The following is a 14,828-nucleotide window of genomic DNA, read 5'->3' as shown; positions in this document are numbered from 1 at the left end:
AAAAAAATTAAGTACGATTTTTATTTTTAAAGTATAAATCTAAAATTTTCCTCCCTTATTATTTTATGTTTTTTACAAAATATAAAAATAAAAAATAATTAATTCAAATAATCTAAATTTATTTTATTTAATATTTATTATAAAATATATTAAATGAAATAAAAAAATAAGTTTTAATAAATTTTAACTAATATTTTTCGTTTACCAAATATTTTTTTAACTAATATAACTTTAATTTTAATCAAGATATGTTTAGCTAATATACAATTGTGTGCGTCGAGTTAAACCCCAAATTAGCCCCTGAGATTCAAAAAATGCATCGATTTGGTCCCTAATTTTTCAATTGCACTATTTATGTCTTTGAAATTGAAAAAAATGCACCTATTTGATCCTTTCTCGTTTTTCCGTCCAAACTGCTTCCTGGCGACAGTGATGTGGCAATGGATTGCCACACTAGTACTCAAAGGCGCCGTTCTCTCCAAACTACTAAATTCATTCAAAGCAGCCTCCACCAAATTGCTATTATTTCCGTCAACAAAAGCAGCAATATCTTCAGAGAAAGAAGAAGAAGAACGGTTACTCTTTTTCCTCGTGGCCTTCATGTTCCTCTACAGCTTCTTAGAGCGCTTTCTTCTTACTTCCAACCTCCTCAGCGTCTGCAACTCCTTCCTCTTCCTCCACTACTCCTCTGTCTCCGTTGGAAGGGAACATATTCTTATCAGATTCGTTGTGCAAGACATTGGCATGTTATTAGTGTAACCCATAATATCTTGATTATTATTATTGCTGTTGTTATTATCTTCATCTCTAATGAGGGCTTTGAGAATGAAAATTCGGGTATTGATATTGTTCTCTTGATCTTCTTCGCTGTTGGGTCATACCAAAACGACCGTTCATTGAAAGACAAGTCTCAGCTCAATCTCTTGTTCTGCATCTCCATCACCATGGCGATGTTGTTGTTGTAGCTCATGATGGTGATGATGGTTCATGGACATGAACCTTTTTAGCAGATCTCTTGAAAAATCGCTCATGCGAGTTCTGCTGTTCTCTCTTTCCTCAACAACTTGTGCCATTGAAGAATTTGGGATTGAAACAACAAAAAAGAAGAAAAAAGGTTACCTTTTTCAGGGAAAGAAGAATACCCAGATGGCTCAGAATTCACGAGAACTTGAAAATTAAAGTTTGTTTTTGGTAGGTAACTGAAGATTGGTGATGAACCAGAAGAGAAACAAGGTCGAATCAAATGGTTTTTGTACTCATACAGGGAGTGAAAACGAATAGAGAAGAAGAAGAAGTTCTGTAGTTAGGATTAAAAAGGGCCTCAGGGACCACATTAGGTTAAACACTTTCAATTGCTACGTCATGTAACCGTTAGACACTCCAGCGTGGCAATCTATTGCCACATCACTGCCGTCGGGAAGCAATTCGGACGGAAAAACGAGAAGAGATAAAATAGGTGCATTTTTTCCAATCTCAAGGACATAAATAGTGCAATTGAAAAATCAGGAACCAAATCAGTGCATTTCGTAAATCTCAGAAACTAGGGGTGTCCATGGATCGGATCATATCCGCAGATCCGCAGTAAATATCCGCATCCGATCCGAAAATTGCGGATATGATCCGATCCGCAAATTGATCGGATCGGATCGCGGATATCTGCTCTACATCCGTGTATCCGATCCGCGGATCCGCAGATCCGCACTATAATAATTAAAAAATATATATATATATATATATATGTTTGGTATTATATTTACTTGTTTGTATGTTTTAGTTAGTAATTATTATTCATATATTGTATTATTTTATTTTTGTTATTTAGAGAGAGTTTGATTAAAAATATTTTAGGAATAAATAAGTTTAAAAGTATAAAAGAAACATTTTTATCGAATTCTTTTACATAGAAATATAATTAAAAAGATAAAATTTAATTATGCGGATATATCCGATATCCGATCCGATTCAATCTGCAAATGTGCGGATCGGATCGGATCGGATCTGGCACTAAAAAGTGCGGATATCATATCCGATCCGATCCGATGAAAATTGTGCAGATCGGATCAAATTTTCGGCCATATCCGATCCGATCCGCGGACATCCCTATCAGAAACTACTTTGGAATTTAAGTCGTGTGCGTCACATCATATACCCAAATTACCCTCCACTGGGGTTAGGAAGAGTTCCCTCCACGCGTTGCCCAAAATAGTGATGGCGGGAACTTAAATTTATTTCATTTACAATCAGATCCCGCTAATCCCTTCACGGAACCTTCAACCTTCCGCTATATAAACCCTTTTCTCTCCGTTTCTCTCATTCTATCTTTCGTTCTATTTATCCCACCAATTTTCCCTAGAAACTCAAAACCCTAACCCTACCGAGACAAAGCAAGAAAACCTCCAAACCCTCCATTTTCAAGATGCTGGAACTCCGTTTAGTGCAAGGTTCTCTGCTGAAGAAGGTTCTAGAAGCAATCAGGGAGCTCGTGAACGATGCGAACTTCGATTGCTCCGCGACTGGGTTCTCACTCCAGGCCATGGACTCGAGCCACGTTGCTCTCGTGGCCCTCCTACTGCGGTCCGAAGGGTTCGAGCACTACCGGTGCGACCGTAACATCTCGATGGGGATGAATCTCAACAACATGGCCAAGATGCTACGGTGCGCCGGAAATGATGACATCATCACCGTCAAGGGCGATGACGGCAGCGACACGGTCACTTTCATGTTTGAGAGCCCAAGTACTGTTCATTTGCCCAAGAAATCTTGATTTCAATTTCTCATTTTAATTTTGTTCGATTATTTCTAGGGTTTTAGAGGATAAGAGGCATGATTTTGATTCTGTAGTTGATATGAGTTCAGTTGTTAATAATTGGTACAAAATTTAGTGTCTTGTGTTTGGATTTCTAGGATTGTAAAAATTCATATGCAGGAATTCGGCTTTAGTGTTTAATTTTAATCAAGATAGTGTTCAACTGTGTATTGTTCATGTGTTGGAGTCTGTTTATTGTAGTGCAGCTGTTATGTTACATTTTGGTTCAAGATCTGAATTATGAAGTTTTGGATATTGAAAAGATTTGTAATCTGACTATTCTCTTTTTTTGTTTATGTCTTGAAGCACAAGATAAAATTTCTGATTTTGAGATGAAGTTGATGGATATCGACAGTGAGCACCTTGGAATTCCTGAGGCAGAGTACCATGCCATTGTTAGAATGCCGTCTGCTGAGTTTGCTAGGATTTGCAAAGATCTTAGCAGTATTGGTGACACTGGTAATTTGCTTTGCTCTGAATTTTCAGGGATTTTATGGTGCTATTTGTTTTCTTTTGGAAGTTAATAGTTTAGCTGATACAATTCATTCATTTTGTGATGAATGTTGTAGTTGTCATTTCTGTTACTAAGGAAGGTGTAAAGTTTTCCACAAAGGGTGATATTGGAACTGCAAACATAGTCTGCAGGCAGAACTCTTCTGTGGATAAGGTAATGGAGATTTATTTATTTTTTGTAATCATAACTTTACTGTTTGTACAATTTAGTTCTCTTATAATTTGAAATACATGCTGATTGATGGTTTTACATGGTATTTGGTTGATATTGCAGCCTGAAGAAGCCACTACTGTAGAGATGAATGAGCCTGTATCCTTGACATTTGCATTGCGGTACATGAACTCATTCACAAAGGCAACTCCATTGTCTAACCAAGTTACCATCAGTCTTTCAAATGAGCTTCCAGTTGTGGTTGAATACAAGATTGCTGAGATGGGTTATGTCCGCTTCTATTTGGCTCCCAAGATAGAAGAGGAAGAAGAGGAGACAAAACCTGAAGTTTAGGTGTTGGATTGACTCTATTGGGTCTTTAATTCGGTTGTAGTATGCCTTGATACATCTTGTTGAAGATATTGGGTCTTCAATTTGATCAAGAATAGCCTTCTTCTTGTTACCGTTGACGTTCTCTAAGCTAATCACTGGGATGAGAAAGGAGAGTGCTATTTAAGTATTTAGGAATTCTTCTAGGTAGTTTTGCTATTTAAGTATTTAGGAATTCTTCTAGGTAGTTAAATTAGTTTTGTATGGTGATGATATGGCTAAATTTTCATAACGCATGCTTTTCAATTAGGCTTGTTGAGACTTATATGGTTATATCAAATATCATATCATATGCTAAGTTGTGTCGTTGAATTTTCTGAGGCTGCCTCAAAGCACCAAGTTGCAATAGTATTAATGCATTATTATTTCCCCTAAGCTAGTTGGAGTTTTATCGCGTGTTTTATTGGAAGGTAGTTGCCACAAGCTAGTTAATAGTTATAAAATTCAATTCAACAAGGATCTATTTACCGTTCAATTGTAAAATATTATTAGATATTAGTCCCCCTAAATCCCTTTTCTGTTACTTAGAACAATGATCAACAAATGGATGTGTATGTTTTATGCTGCTGCTGTTTTGATTAGAAGTTTATGAATTGTCACAAGCAAGAAACTTAAAATCAACACGATAAACAATATCCTGGGCTACATTGTCTTTCTGGTGATTTTTTTTAAGTTTCTTATATAAAAAAGCAGAGCAAAAACAGGCATTGGTGCTTGAAATCTGCTACTCTTCATATTAAAATTGAGGCGCTTTGGTTATTTAATGTATGCAAAAATTCATCAGCTGCCATTAATAGCAAAAGAATTTCACTAGGGAGTTAATGGGATATCCGTACAATATGTACAATGGGCTAATTATTTAACCTAATAAGGATAAATAATAAAAATCCATCTATAGATTATTTTAAATTCAAAATTTTTATTCAGTTGTTTTATATTGAATTTCAAATTTCAAATCTTTTAATTTTAAATTTTAAATTTTTAAAAAATTTAATTAATTATTTCAAAAAAATAATCATCTAAAAATTCTAGTTTTCTAAAATATTTCATTCCAAAAAGATATTAATAAATTTTTAAATTAATATTTGAATAACAAGTCAAAATAAAATTATAAATTATAAATTAAAAAATAAATTTTATTAAATTTGTATTATTATTCTCGTTATAATATTAAAAAAATATATTGGATCAAATTTAATAAATTATTTTTAGAAAAGTTTTCAGAAGATGAAAACATAAGAATCTATGTACACAAATGAAAATCAAATTGGATCGAGATATGGTTATTCTAACCCACAAAAGATGGGATAAGTGTAGCAAAGGTGTGAGATATTATGAATCTGACCATCTAACGGTGATCCGATGGATGACCACATACCCTACTTTGTTATTATCTGGAGTTTTAACCGTGATTTTTATTATTTATCTGAGCTACAGTTAACAGAGAATTTTTTATGGGCTTAATCCATTGACATCTTCGATGTTTATGTTACCCTTTCAAAAAATAATTGATAAAATACTAATGAAACAATATTCATGTGTAAGAATCAATTTGTACATTTACTATATTTAAATTAATTACTGCAAGACAATCATAAAAAAACGCTGGTCTAATATTTTTTTAAATATTTTAGTTAATATTTTTGTTACTATTTTAATAAAAAAAATTAATTGATAATATTATAATACTATTTTTTTAATATTATGTAAAAGTGAAATTAACTATTGAATGTGTTTCTCTTCATATACTAATAAACTATTATGTATAAGTATTAACTATTAATCACTAAAAAAAAAGGACAAAAGTGCTCTAATTAATATAATTTTAAAGTTGCATTCAACTTTAATAGTCCTAATTTATTTTATTATTCCATATCTTTCTTACAAAATTGTGCAAAGTTAAATTTATAAAAAGGAAAAAAAAATCACAATGGTTTGCCAACGAATAATAAATCACAATGGTTTGAATAGATTTTGTTTTCTAATATAAATAGTAATTGGGTTGCTTAACATTCTTATATTTGAGTCATTTCACAAATGAACAATACTCAACCGTTAATCAAATAAGAAAATGTTCGAACCACACTGCTCCAGCTTGTTGCCAACGACTCTGTTTTAGCAACATTTCTGTTCAACACTAAGAAAAACTGCACTTCCCAAATAGATTGCTAATAGTTAATATTTGAGTTAATCGAAATCCTAAAATTACACATAAAACCATCTCATCGAAGCATCACATATTTAAACTGCTAATAAAAAGTAAATTGAAAAAAGATAGTGAACAAATTCAAAGTAAAAATCACATAAACTAATAATTTATTCTCAGAAGATTACACACTCGATTATACTATTTAGTCAATAATAAATAAGTTTAACTTCTCTCACTCTTTATCAAGAAATCTTATACTAAAAATAATAACTAAATAAAAAATATACAAAATGTTACATTCTGACATAATTATGTTCACTTACCAAAGATCTATACTCAATATATGCAATCAATTATAAACTCGAGTTAAAAAAAATAAAACATACATATGTATAAAGGAAATTTATTCTTTTTAACCGATTCTCTAACTTGACAATTTCCTATATTTCGAACACTTAACTATGTGAGTTAACGGAAATATTTGATAATAAAAAAAGTCAATTAAAAATAGTCATAATTTATCTCATTTAATATTTATTAATTATTGTAATAATTAATTAATTATTATAATAATTATTGCGGCCCAGCCCAGCTGGCCCCATGGTTGATCCGACTGGCACGCGTCCTTGACGGATCCGGGCGATCGTTCAGCGGGGCACCACGCGTCCGGCTGTTGACCCAAACACCTTTTCTTCTGGGAGCCAACTCACCTGGCAACAGCTAGCAGGGGAAACTTCGCGGAAGGTGGGTCTGTCCACGAGGGGCCCACCTCTGACACAGTATATAGGGGGAGGGGTCAAGGTACGTCACCATAACTTTTCCTCTTCACCACCTGCTCACCTACTGACTTGAGCGTCGGAGTGTCCTTGCATGTGGCACCCCCCTCACCTCGCGAAGAACTCGGGAAGTCGGTTGCTCACGCTTCTCATTCCCAGGATCCAGGCCAAGGCAGGGACCCACCTTCACACCCAACAAGCAACCTTAAATCGTCCGATAACCGACCAACCATGTGGAGACAGATAATAGCCAGGTTCGGAATACTGGAAGTCGTCAGTTGAACATCCTGGGACCCAGTTCACGGATAAAAGATTCGGAGAATTTCTTGCCAGCCTGGGCATACAGCAAAAGTTCTCGTCAGTTGAACATCCTCAGACTAACGGACAAGTAGAAGCGGTGAACAAGGTCATCCTGCAGGGCCTCAAGAAGCGACTTGACCAGAAAAAGGGGACATGGGCGGACGAGCTAGCATCAGTCCTCTGGTCCTACCGCACGACCCAGCACCGGAGAGACCCCTTTCAACTCACGTATAGGGTAGACGCAGTAATACCTGTAGAGATCGGCGAACCGAGCCCGCGGATACTCCTAGGAGGAGTCGACGAAGCCATAGAAAAAGACTTGGTAGATGAAGCCAGGGAGATGGCCCACTTGTTGGAAACGGTGTTAAAACAGAAGATGGCTCTGCGCTACAATGCCAAGGTACTCAAGAGAGAATTCGAGCGGGACGACCTGGTCATGCGACGCAACGATATCGGGTTACTAACACCCGGGCAAGGAAAGCTGGCGGCAAATTGGGAAGGCCCGTACAAAGTGAAAGAAGTGCTCGGCAATGGGGCCTACAAATTGGAACGGCTTGATGGCAAAGAAATACCAAGGACATGGAATTCGGTTAACCTAAGGAGGTTTTATCCTAGCAGCCAAGGCATGCTAGGCGAGCAAACGACCTACCAGGTTCAACCAGGCGAGTAAGATTTGTATTGCTGTATACGGGATCTTTTGACTTATGATTGTTGTTTATGTCGTCTGTTTTACCCCGTGTTTATATTATTCGGCTTTATCATTATCATGTCTCGTAGATTTTATTTGAAACTCAGGGGTGTTCTCTTTGCGCGCTTAAATAAGCAAAACAAAACGGCACCCCGGGACTGATCACCCCGGGAACCCAAAATATTAAAAGCCACAAATCGGCTCCAACGACTACCAAGCGAAACGATTAACTACCAGTAAAACGGTAAGAAACAATGATGGTAGACAAGCAATTAGCTGCATATCTGCCAAAAACGGCAACCCAGTTCACCACAACTACCTTGTTACATACACCAAAAAACGACAGTCAAGCTAGCCAAAAGTATACAAAAATCTACATATTACAGAAAACAAAGTACAAAGGCAAGACCAAATCACTTCTTCGAGATGTCGACAATCTTCCCATCCTTGATGGTCTTGAAAACGCTAACAGCTGAGGTATTGAAGTCGGGAGCCAGCAGCTTTACTTGAGCCTTGAGGGCCTCCTCAGTCATCAAGATGGCGTTCTTTCCCTACTTCACGGTCTCCTTGTACTTTCTCTTTAATTCGGCTGCCTCATCCTTAGCCGCAGTCGCCAAGGACAGGGGTTCATCACGCTCTTTTTTGGCTTCTTTCACCTTTCCTTGAGCGACGTTGAGCTGACTCTCCAAAGTCATCTCCCTCTCGGTAAGCCGCGCAACGGTGGAATCAAAAGTCTTAACCTTCTCTGCAGCAATAGCCAGCTTCTCCCGAGTGGTAGCCAGTTGCTCCCAAAGTGACTCTACTTCAGCTTTGTATTTGTTGTTTGCTTGAACAGAGGATTCAAGTTTGTTCTCCAAAAAATATGCCCCAGTCAGAGCAAACTCCGCCTTCCTCGCTATAGCGGCTCCCCGGAGCAACGAGCGATACATCCATCTCGCCTGAGCAGGGAGATCCCCACCGTGGAAGAAGTCCTCTGTGCTCGAGAGCAGTTGGGAATCGATAAAGTCCCCGGCATCAAAGTTCTTCTCCATCACGGTGAGAGCTCACTCCGGGCTAGAAGACGATTTTCTCTTTCTCTGATTGTCCACTATTATCACATCTGGATTCTCCACCTCGATCTCCGGCCGAGGTTCTGGGCCACCATCATTCCCGATTACCTCACCATGGGAGGGTGGGGCCTGAGCTCCATGGGAGGGTTGGGACTGAGCTCCGGCCTCTACGGTATTCTGAGAAGGATCCTCTTGATTATCAGTGGCCTGGTTTTCGGGGGCCGGTTCCTCGTCGCTGTCGCCAGCAAGGAAGGTGTTAAATAAATCTTCAAGGCCAACTTGCTCGCCAGCCATCGACACTAGTACAGAACACGGAAGCTCGTTAGTCATAAAAAAAAACACTACTCATGAATATAATTCCTAGCTACATCCTGATCACTCATAAGAAGATGGGGATTAACATTATTCTTCCCAAATACAGCCAATAAGACGTCGGCAACCCTTTTATTCACGGAGGACAACCCTTTGTATGTCACTTTGGTAAAGGCGTTGGCTCCCGCCCCGAAACTCCAATAGGTCAGGATACGGCATTCTCCTTCCAACGTCAGCCAAAATGGGTGATGGCCCTCCGTTGGACGAACCTTGAAATACTTATCTTTAAACCCATGGTAGGAGTCCTCAAAAAAACCAAAAATCCTCCGACCCTGGGCAGATCGAAAAGACATAAAGCCTTTCTTCGCCTTCCCCTCTTTAGAGGGATTCGTCAGAGTAAAAAGAAACAAAAAGACTTCAACGGAGACCGGCAGCTCCAGATATTCACAAACCATCTCAAAGCAGCGGATCGAAACCCAACTGTTCGGATGCAACTGGGACGGCTGATGAATGGATTTTTGATGGTATAGAATTTCACAAATGAATTCTCGTTGCAAGTATAGTTTCTAAACCAATCACTAATTCTTTCATACAAAAAGTTGTTTGTCACTAAAACAAACCCCTAAAATTTATAAACCGAAGTATTCAAATCTCGGGTCGTTCTCCCTAGGAATTACAATAAAGTGTCTTGTTATTGGTTATGGATTGTATTTTGGGGTTTTGGGATAAGAGACATGAAATGTAAATGACAATAAAAATAAACTAACAACTAAAAAGCACTTGGCAAGGTTGTGAGAATTAGAAGTCCTATCCTAGTTATCCTCCTCGATTGTGACCACAATTGTCCATTGCTACCACTTAGTTAACCTCTAATAATGGAGGAAAGTCAAGTGGATGAATCAACTTGATTCCACAAGTCCTAGCCAACTCCCAAGGGAAAGACTAGCGTTAGTGGTATCCAAATCAATTAGCAACTTCTAATTATCAATCGACAAAGGAATTAGATACTCAAGCATTACTAATTACTCCACCTAGGCCAAGAGGAACAAAATCTACACTAAAATCCAACCAAGCATTTCATCAAACACTTGGAAGGCACTAAAGAAAAGCATAGTAAATGGATAACAACAATAAAATCTAACAACAATTATTGTAAGAAATCAATAACAACAATCAAAGGGAACACAATTATTATGAATTACCTCTAATTGAATTAAAAGAGAAGAGAAGGAACAAAAGTAGATCTACAACAAAGCATGGAAACAAAATAGAAGAGATTACAACAAAAGAATAGAGGAAGATGAATGTAACAACAAGAATTGAGAATCAAAAGTAGAAGAAAGCATGAATCTAAATCTAGATCTAAGAACTAAACCTAATCCTAATCCTAATTCTAGAGAGAAGTGAGAGCTTCTCTCTCTAGAAACTAACTCTCACTACTAAACTAAGCTAAACTATGACTAATGATGACAAGTATGCAAAGTATGAAAGGTATCCTCATTCTCCCTTCAATCCTTGACTTAAATAGCATCAGAAATGAGTTGGATTGGGCCCACAAGACTTTAGAATTTGCTGGCCACGTTTTGCTTTAAGTGAACCAGGTGGCAGCAACGGCGCGTGCGCGTACTATGCGCGTACGCGTCACCATGAGTGGTTAAACCACAGCAAATCTTATATCGTTTCGAAGCCCCGGATGTTAGCTTTCCAACGCAACTGGAACCGCATCATTTGGACCTCTGTAGCTCAAGTTATGGTCGTTTAAGTGCAAAGAGGTCGGCTTGACAACTTCCCGGTTCTTTCATTTCTTCATGAGTTCTCCAACTTTTCATGCTTTCTTTCTTCATTCCCTTGATCCAATCTTTGCCTCCTAAACCTTAAATCACTTAACAAACATATCAAGGCATCTAATAGAATCAAGGTGAATTAAATTTAGCTATTTTGAGTCCTAAAAAGCATGTTTTCACATTCAAGCACAATTAAAGGAGAATATACAAAACCATGCTATTTCTTGAATAAATATGGGTAAAAGGTGATAAAATCCCCAAAAATCAATACAAGATAAACCCTACAAATGGGGTTTGTCAACCTCCCCACACTTAAACCAAGCATGTCCTCATGCTTAAACCAATAATGAAGTAAGGGTATTTATTCAATGAAAACTAACTAAATGCAATCTACCTATATGCAACTATCTAAATGAATGCAAGTGCTTGGTCAAAATAAATCAATTCCCAAGAAACATATATGCACAAGGGCTAAGGACTAGCAAGTCTAATCCACAATTGAATTGAGTTATTAAATATTTTTACAAACTTGCATGAAGAATGATGATCATAGGTGAAAATATGTAATTAAGCATCAAACCCTCACCGGGTGTGTTTGCACTCTATTCGCTCAAGTGTTTAGGGTTGATTCACTCAATTCTCCTCTATTTCATACTTTCCAAGATTTATTTTTCTTCTAACAATCAACATTTATTTCATGCATGCATACAAGTATCATGAGGTCTTTTCATTGGTTGTAATGGGGCTAGGGTCAAGGTAGGATGCATATTTGGTCAAGTGAGCTTGAAATTTGAATCTTTGATAAGCTTAAACTTCCCACCTAACCTATGACATCCTATACAATTAAGTTCTAATCTAGCTACCCATTTTTCACTTTTTCACATACTCATGCATTTTCTTTTCATTTCACAACTCATATGCATTGATCTTATTGAGCTTCACTTTGGGGCATTTTGTCCCCTTTTTTATTTCTTTCTTTTTCGTTTTCTTTCTTTTTCCATTTTTTCTATACTTTTCATATATTTTTTTTTTCATTTTTTTCTTTCTTTCAAACTATATACAAGAGTACCAATGCATAAGGTCTATACATTTAATCAATACATGAGCATGTACCCAATTCCTAATATTTACAACAAAAATACAAAACTACCCTTTTACTCCCCCAATGTCCCAAGTTTCCCACACTTGAATGATACACACACTCTAGTCTAAGCTAATCAAAGATCCAAGTAAGGACATTTATTGTTTTTTCGCTTTAAGGCTTGTAATATGCTAAATTAAGAACAAGTGGGTTAATCGTAAGCTCAAATTTGGCTAACAATGGAAGATAGAAGGTAAGGCCATTTGGGTAAGTGAGCTAATGAAATGATGGCCTCAATCATGTAAATGCATGTATACACAAAATAATGGACATAAAGAATCAAACAAATCAAAGATTACAATCATAGAAAGAGAATAATGCACACAAGAAGGAAAAATACGTGGTTATAAGATGTAACCACATCATTAGGCTCAAATTTCACAAGCTTGTGTTCTTAGCTCAAAACATGATCCATAATATATATAATTCAAGCAAGTTCTATTAAAAGTTTTCACTCAAATCAATTGACATGCCCTATAGATAGAAATCTTGAAAAATTTCATTATTTGACTAAGCTTATTGTGTATACATATGCAAAAATAAGAAAATGCAAGTAAAAATCCTAACATCCTAGAATGAAATGCAAAAGTGTTGGGATTAGAAACTTGTCACCCAATATTGCCGAACGGTCGGACGACCTCCCCACACTTAAAAGTTTGCACCGTCCTCGGTGCACTCAAAGATGAGCAAGGGGGTACGGCGACTCTCCGGATTGCTATGTGTTCTTTCTTCCGCTTCCATGGTTGCTTGTGGTGCATTCGTTATGAAAAACAAAAATATAACACCATAAGATGAGAAGATATAAAAGCAAGGAAGCATACATTGTTGGAATGAGGTAAATCACTAGAATGAGGTGAGTGAATTAGTGTGACACTAAGAAATATTAGGTGTGTGAATTCTAAATTGCGTGGTTTAGAATACACATTAGCATAAAAGCTATGTCACAAAAGAAGCATGCACTTCATTTATCCTAGTGTGCTTGAGATGCTTTAAGTAAGCTTGTAAGGTAAGACAAGCATTAGAGAAGCATGAAAGCATTCAAGTCAAACATATGGATGGATATAATCATGAAATACAAAGCATTAAGGTAAATGCTCAACATTATCCATCAAGAGATTGCCTAATCAAAGAATACGGTTCAAATCACATGGTGGCTAGCTACAACATGCAATTCAAAAGAGTTATAAGCTCGAAGACAATTCTCATCACTTGGTATTTTTCAAAAGGTAAGCATGAAGAACTCAAAACCAAGTAACAAAATATAACCTCAATCATAGAATCCAACAAAGATTATCTAAAAACATTCATGCTAAAATAGCATTTAGGCAATAAGGGATATAGCAATGTATAGTAAACAAAGTCAATACTCCAACACTTATGATGAAAAGAGAGAAAATAAAATGAAAACTAAACTAAAACTAACTAATCAACTAACTAACTAACTAATTAACTAACTAAAATAAATGGTTATCCATGGTGTTTGGAAGTGTTGGATGAGGGGTAGGAGAAGGGAAGAAGAAAGGAGAAGGAAAGAAATAGAAAGAGGAGAAGGAAAGAAATGTGGTGAAGGAAGGAAATCCGCGCGTACGCGCGCATGCCGCGCGCGCGCGGATGGCTTATTCCGTGAGCTCCTCTACATTCATCTGGTTGGGAGAATCCTTCACGTCCGAAGTTACCCAAGCATACCGGTCGTAAGGCGCTCTTGCAACGGGAGCCCGTGCAATAGGACGTGAGGCCGTAGGACGCTGGGCCATACCTATAGTGGGGGCACCACTCAGTTAGTCTAAGAGACCGGGAGATCGGCATCAATACCAGAAACTACCGTCTACCTATCAGAAACTTACGGTCAATCTAAGCCTAAACCTAGTCAAAGCAAGGCCTAAAAAATCAACATCTTGGAATGGTAACCCCCTAATGCATCTACCTAATGCTGACAATGTTCGATACGCAATCCAACCTAGAAGAACAACAACACACACACAGAGAATTGGCAAACAATTGCAAAGCGAAGCTAAACAAGGTGAGAAAGAAGAAATAGAACATACCTGGATAGTTGCGTTGATGCGAAGGAGTCGAAAGAATAAGGGAAGTTTGAGAGGGGAAGGAAAGTTGCAGCAATAATTTTGAAGCAAAGGAGGAGAGTGACAAAAGGATGCAATGGTAGAAGATGAAAATTGAACGAAAGAAACTGAAAGGAAAACTGACGCATGAAGAAGCGCGAAAGACAAGGGTAAAACAGTCATTGCACACAGGGTTTTGAATTACCCATTATAAGCATTAAATGCTCGGCACGAGAAACGAGGCGAGAAACAGCGCACCCCTGCAACGGAGAGGCTCACGCGCCCAAGAGACGCGTCCCTGTCACAAGCAACCAACCAACCGACACCGCAGATAATGAGAAACAAAACGTGCCACCTACGGCGCTCGCAGCCCTAGCTGGCGCGTTGGGGGCACTGTTGCGGCCCAGCCCAGCTGGCCCCATGGCCGACCCGACCGGCACGCGCCCTTGACGGATCCGGGCGATCGCTCAGCGGGGCACCATGCACTCGGCTGTTGACCCGAACACCTTTCCTCCTGGAGCCAGCTCACCTGGCAACAGCTAGCAGGAGAAACTTCGCAGAAGGTGGGTCTATCCATGAGGGGCCCACCTCTGACACAGTATATAGGGGGAGGGTCCTACCCCTCCCCCAAGGTACGTCACCATAACTTTTCCTCTTCACCACCTGCTCACCTACTGACTTGAGCGTCGGAGTATCCTTGCAGGTGGCA

At 38.0% G+C, this 14,828-nt stretch overlaps 2 protein-coding genes and 1 pseudogene across 2 annotated transcripts; 2 read left to right on the top strand and 1 right to left on the bottom strand.

Moving 5' to 3' along the window:
• Positions 1-293: 293 nt before the first annotated feature.
• LOC148554453 (uncharacterized) lies at positions 294-1,073 on the bottom strand (annotated as a pseudogene).
• Positions 1,074-2,187: 1,114 nt separating this feature from the next.
• LOC107645459 (DNA sliding clamp PCNA) lies at positions 2,188-4,172 on the top strand. The gene is made up of 4 exons (XM_016349489.3): positions 2,188-2,735; positions 3,113-3,265; positions 3,376-3,473; positions 3,594-4,172. The coding sequence occupies exons 1-4, from the start codon at positions 2,417-2,419 to the stop codon at positions 3,822-3,824; spliced, it is 801 nt and encodes a 266-aa protein (XP_016204975.1). The 5' UTR covers positions 2,188-2,416; the 3' UTR covers positions 3,825-4,172.
• A 2,844-nt stretch (positions 4,173-7,016) lies between these two features.
• Positions 7,017-7,755, top strand: LOC148554452 (uncharacterized). Its single transcript, XM_088490323.1, has 2 exons — positions 7,017-7,058; positions 7,162-7,755. The coding sequence occupies exons 1-2, from the start codon at positions 7,017-7,019 to the stop codon at positions 7,753-7,755; spliced, it is 636 nt and encodes a 211-aa protein (XP_088346449.1).
• The last annotated feature ends 7,073 nt before the right edge of the window (positions 7,756-14,828 follow it).

The sequence above is a fragment of the Arachis ipaensis genome, chromosome B6, assembly GCF_059453495.1.
Source record: "Arachis ipaensis isolate K30076 ecotype BB chromosome B6, ASM5945349v1, whole genome shotgun sequence".
Taxonomy (NCBI): domain Eukaryota; kingdom Viridiplantae; phylum Streptophyta; class Magnoliopsida; order Fabales; family Fabaceae; genus Arachis; species Arachis ipaensis.
This window is presented reverse-complemented; position numbering and strand designations above follow the sequence as displayed.